This window comes from Ptychodera flava, chromosome 6 (assembly GCF_041260155.1).
Source record: "Ptychodera flava strain L36383 chromosome 6, AS_Pfla_20210202, whole genome shotgun sequence".
Lineage (NCBI taxonomy): Eukaryota > Metazoa > Hemichordata > Enteropneusta > Ptychoderidae > Ptychodera > Ptychodera flava.
In genome coordinates, this window is record NC_091933.1 from 1,111,743 (window position 1) to 1,118,007 (window position 6,265).

General features: G+C 36.2%; 1 protein-coding gene across 1 annotated transcript in view; it reads left to right on the forward strand.

The window, feature by feature from the left end:
- The window catches only part of LOC139134545 (DNA replication licensing factor mcm2-like), a 38,779-nt gene extending 36,272 nt beyond the window's left edge, over nucleotides 1-2,507 (forward strand). Inside the window, exons 17-18 of the mRNA XM_070701425.1 lie at nucleotides 748-903; nucleotides 1,917-2,507. Of these exons, the coding sequence (XP_070557526.1) occupies nucleotides 748-903; nucleotides 1,917-2,030 (270 nt within the window). The 3' untranslated portion in view covers nucleotides 2,031-2,507. The remainder of the gene's footprint in view (nucleotides 1-747; nucleotides 904-1,916) is intronic.
- Nucleotides 2,508-6,265: the final 3,758 nt, after the last annotated feature.

A 6,265-nucleotide genomic window follows, 5' to 3' on the forward strand; every position in this document is an offset into this window, starting at 1 on the left:
CATCCATGCTAACAGTGTGCCTGCCAAGCCGATTTGATGTGTCATGACATAGAGCAAGCCTACCCGACGCATTGAAATTACAGGCAATTTGACGCATCACTGAGATAGCTGTAAAAGCCTGCCAATGTAAAGAAATGTACAGGCGATTCATAATTTACACAAATAAGATGTTTCCCTTTAGTTTTAGGTTGAAAAAAAATATCTGAATACACCATTTCTATTAGTCTCTGCGGTGAAAGTACGCGCCAATCATAACTTATCTTGCCATTCAATTGATTGGAAAAGGCAGGGCCATTGTTGTTGTGTTTTCCCACTGACTGCCACCAGAGGCATCTAGCTATGAGGTATCGAGAAAGGCATGGGATGATAGACGGCTCTATACTTACAACTACTGACTCGCTTGTATCGTTTTGCGGCACCCATGTCGATGACTCACAGTAAAAATCAAGTTTTCTTTCATTGGACTCCAAAAAATGTTTTCACCTTCCCTGAGTGCATGTTAACTCTGAACCAAATGCATACAGATTTAGTTCTTTGTGTCCACATCTGTAGTTGCAGTGATTTCTCTGACACTACACTGTATGTGGTAGTAATTAGCTTGCTTCTTTTCCATGTCAGACAGCAGGTATTGAAGTATTGCACAAAGAATATGATTGTGTTCTATGTTCAGTCATTTGCTTTCTGTAAAAATATTGAAATGAACTTCACATATTATGAACTGTTGCGATGTGTTTTGTTTCCAAACAGAACTTTGCTCGTTACTTGGGCTTCAGACGTGACAACAATGAACTGTTGCTCTTTTTACTGAAACAATTGGTTCAGGAACAGAGTAGTTTTCATCGTACTCGTCATGGCGGAGAGCAAGAATACATAGAAATCTCAGAGAAAGACCTTGCTGAGAAGGTAACTTTATTTAACATTTTACTTCCTCTTGATGGATTTATGTACTGCAAGGTGTCACCTGGCTCTCACTTTGAAAGTATATTCTTACTTCCTATAAGTCAGCATTATATCAATAAATGTTATGTGGGAAATATGTGAAAGATAAGGCTGTGAGTCAGTGATACGTCAAACTAAGTTAGAGGGCCCATTGTTGGAGGAGCTTTTGTTTTCTCAGGTTTATCTCTCTGTGTCTGTCTGTCTGTCTGTCTGTCTGTCAGTCTGTCAGTCTATGTATCTACAGCAGAATCTTGAGCATTGCACCATGCTTCATTAGACAGTTGGTTTGATCTTTTCAGTGTTGTGTATGCAAAAAGCTTACTATTCTTCAAAGTCTCAGTGCTGATATAGTTGCTTTGCTATCAATCTTCTTTTCATGATGTATATCTCAATGTTGGTGAGTGCATAGTTATGTGCATTCCATATAGCAGTTTTATATTTACAAACTCCAATACAATCCCTGCAATATAGACAAGGCTTAAACAGCTGTACTGTATTGATAATTTACAGTACCGTAATGGTTCTACTCCGGAATAAAAAGGACGCGATGCGTTCTACAGACTTCGTATGCCCAAATAATCACGTGATGCCGGTACAAACAGCCCACATGTGTACTAACGCGTATGGAAATACACGTACGTGTATGTGCGTTTGCGCACATGGCTTTGTTTGTACCGTGGTCGATTCGAATTCCGGGTTTGGCCTATTGAAACTGAATGTTGTGATTTGATATCATCAATAACAAACTGAGAATCAAACATAGACTTTCAAAAAATTTTTCCTTTCATAATTTTCACTTTGCTTTCTGTGAATAAGCACTCAGCAACACTATACTTTTCATGTATTCAACAGTAGTAAGCAATTAGAATGAACAATCTTGTCATGTTATTGCAATGTAACAACAGTTTAATTTGAACATTTACAATTGATGTCACACAAGGTTCCTGATGGTTTTATATTTTTTGGTTTTTTGACAGGCAAGACAGATTAACATTCACAACTTGGCTGGTTTCTATGACAGCGAAACATTCAAAGCTCATCGATTTACCCATGATCCAAGAAGGAAAATTATTGTGCAGTCGATGATGTGAAAACACTTGTAACAACAAATTTACAATCTTCAATATACTCTATCCAATATTTTGTTTCAACGTTTTTTTGTAAAATGTACAAAATGTCATATTTTCATCAATATGAAGAGGCGGAAGCAAAATAAGTTCACTTTTGCAGTGTGCAAGTTTTCTTTTTGGTTGTTGTGAGTTTTACATCTTTTGTATGAGTTACTACTGGAATATTATGCTAAAACTGCCACTTGACATTCAACATTATAAAAACCAAGTGACACCTGTATCAGAATGGTGATTCTTGCATGTTGCCATGACTGTCATTGGTTATTAATGAAAATGAACTTGTGTTTCTTATGAATAGTTACATGATTTGTTCATGGATTCGATCACTGCCGTGTGAATTCTAGATATTTTATTTAGATACTATCATACTTTGTATAACTGTACCTTTAGCTTTAGCTTTGGTAATAAAGTAAAGATGGAAAGAAAAGTATTCCTCTATCAGCAAAGTGTATGGCTTTTATTTCTCAAACAGACCTGTTTGTATCTATTATATCTGTGACTGTAATTTGCTGGAAAAAAGCCATATATTAAGCTCTGCTGTCGCTGACATGGAGCTTTAAAGATAGGTTAACTGTTCATTGTTCATCTGTCAACAGTAGACTTCTCTAAAACTGCTGGTCTGATTGCTTTGAAATTTGATCTGAAGGTTACTTGGAGTGACTTTAGTAAAGTTTTTTAAAATTGCAGTGAAGTTCACATTTTTGTATTTAAAGGACAATAACATTGAACAAAAAATCTGTGAAACTACTTGTCTGATGGTTTTGAAATTTGACATGCGGGTTAGGTTTGTTCAAATTGTGGTGAAATTTGTATTTTGGGGCAATTTTATCCTATTTTCGAACCACTTGTCAGATTGCTTTAAAAGTTGACATGAAGGTTTCCAGGGATGACCTTTGTCAGGTTTGTTCAAATTTAATGGTGAAATCTCATTCCAAGACTTTTTGAAAGTTGCAAGAAAATGGCAATACTACTTAGGATGTTTTCTTGTATGTGATCCATGCAAACCAATGGAATGGTCTGATAAAGCATTATTCATGGTTATTTCCCATAAGTAAAGTAAACTAAGTGTTTATAAACCTGAAAATATCACTAACTCATGTTTGAGAAGCAAACAGCTTTGAAGAAATCACCCAATTGGCTGACACTGTTTTATGTCGCACCATCTTGCTACACATTTTAATGTATCGCAAAATATTGCACCATATTGTTTGGTGTATACCAGGCCAGTGCAGCACTAACGCGACACCAACATTCTTTTGACATCCATATGGTTCAGTGCACATGTAAAATAATGTAACAATCATTTTGGATACACTGTTTCTATTTATTTCATTGGATTGGTTGCATCATTGTCAAGTTGGCGCTGAACAAAGATTGATTTTATAGAGGGTATGCCAGGGTTGATGAAGCATGTGTGATTTCATAGCAACGTAATTATAAATTGTAGGTATGCTGATACAGAATGGGACTTGGATTTCTGCACTTTCAAACTTTTGTTAAGGGGAGGAGGAAGGGGGAATAGAGGCCAAATGCAATTTAATTATCCATGGCCCCTCACAGCAACTTAAATTTAAAGGCCTCTGAAAACTGAATACTGCAAATGCTGTTTTACTAACTGCATCCCATGCAAGTGGGTGAAAATATCTCTGTTTATAAAGGACTAATGTGCAGCCTCTCTGAAGCTGTTATCCAATTGGTTGGCTGAATCTTGCCGTACTTATTGAATTATACTCAATAGACTCCCTAAGTTGCTGTGAATAGTGAAAATCGACCAATCCAAATATAACTTTAGTGAGTGCTGCACATCAGGCAGTTATAAACACTGAATCTTGATCAATTTAAGTGTGCTCAGTCTTCCAGCTGTAAGATGGAACAATGGCAAGCATATTACAAGAAGAAAATATGGGGATGGTTTTAAAGCAGATTGGGTGTGTAGTCACTGCATTATTGTATACTGGTATGTGCATTTTATGACCAGGCAGATGTAAAATGGTGAATACATTGGGAGTGGTCTCCCCCTCCTGATACAGGATTGTTTTGAAAATTTAATATCAACGTAGCATGACTTGATGATACTAAGAACAGTTATCATACATGAATAACTTTGCATAACCCATTTTGTTCATCATATTCTGCATACAGTACCCCTTTCCTGTGCATCATTTTTTGAGTCACTCCCCTACCATTCTTCCACCCCTGGTCGCAACTAATGATGTGTCCCTAAGTAAACATAGTAGTGTGTTTCACACCTTGAGTAACTTTGTATTGTATCACACCTTGAGTAACTTTGTATTGTATCCTGTTTTGAAAAGGTAGCCATCAAGGAACTCTGAGAATGATATTGATATTTTCAAAATGGGTACAGAATTATCCTCACATATAGGGCAGCAAGGCAAAGTTGACCAAATGGGAGAAAACTTCTTGATCAAGTAATTCAGGACAACTGTACCAAAATACCTGTAATATCTCTAGAGGTTGGTCCAATGTGCCATGCTATAGAGTGTTCTGAAATTGCCCACTCATAGATCACAAAATCAAAATCCTCAATTAGTCTAGTCCTTTGCCGAATGCACAGTTAGCTTCATATTTTATGGGAGTTGAAAATCAAGGGGGATCAAATAGAATTTCTGTAAGCCATATAGAAATTCCATAGAATGCTATCGAGTTTTATTCGTAAGGGTAAGACAATATAATATGTGTTTATGTAGCAATATATACTTAATAAATAATGAAGGCTTCCTAACATCCCCACTGTTACCCATGGTTAGGTACACGGCAGATGCTGCTGTCTTTGTCACGTACCGATGTAGTCCGAAAGTCTCCACTGTCACCGATGGTTAGGTACACGGCAGATGCCTCTGTCTTTGTCACGTACCGATGTAGTCCTAAAGTCTCCACTGTCACCGATGGTTAGGTACACGGCAGATGCCGCTGTCTTTGTCATGTACCGATGTAGTCCTAACGTCTCCACTGTCACCAATGGTTAGGTACACGGCAGATGCCTCTGTCTTTGTCACGTACCGATGTAGTCCTTATGGCACCAAATGAAAAACAGATGAAATCTTTTTTTTTAGTTTAAGTCTTGTTTTGTTGTTTTACCGTGATATTTTGTGTGTTGTCCGCCAATCTGAATTGCCCTTAAGGGATGAATAAAGTTGAATTGAATTGAATTGAATTGAATTGAATGTTATGCTTTTCTAATAAGCATTGTAAACTATGGAAAATGTCAATTAATGAAGAGAAGTCTGATATTTTAATAGTCAGTAAGAAAGTTGATAAATATAAAGAATTGACGATCGGTAACCTTAAGATTAAAGAATCATTCGATTATAAGTATCTGGGCTACTGGATGTCATGTAATCTCTCTGACTATACTCATTTTATGAAAATAGCATCAAAATTTGACAACTTGCTTCGTCTCATGAAAGCAATCCTTGGCGATCATGCAAACATTAATAGAATTGATTATGGTTTGTCATAATTGTACATCCTGCATTAGAATATGCGGGAGAAATATTGATACTTAGCACAATTGACATGGAAAGTCTTGAAAGAATGTAATTCCTAGTGGGTAAGCATGCAGACATACAGCAAATGAAGCAATTCTTGGTGACCTTGGTTGGAATACTATGAGAAGGAGACTTAATATCATGAAAGTTAAATATTTTAAGAGACTCTGTGATATGGATAATTCAAGGTGGACAAAACTTGTCGTAAATCACCTGAAGTTAATGATGGAGCCGAACGCAATCTAAAAAGGTTGTGTTGGAACTGAACAAAATCTGCCAATGGCATAAATGACAATTTAACGAACATTGAACAATTCACTGATCAAAATATTAAAAAATTAACCTTGACTATGATGAAAATGAATGGAGAGAAAATATGACCAATAAATCTACCCAGCTCACTATCAAAGTTTTAAAAACAAGCTACAATGTGAAGATAATCTAAATCTATCAATGATTTCAAGGGTGCTCAATTAAAATTTAAAGAAAGATCATATACTCTTGGTCTGAAATATGAAAAGAGAAGGTGGGAAAACAATGAAGATGATTGTACATGTCCTTGCTGTGGAAAAGAAGATGAGACATTGGAACATTTTCTTTTCAAATGTGATCACTTCACAACAGAAAGACAAAAATTAATGACTGATACTGAAGAAATGCTGTTGAATAATAGTGAAGTGAACTTAC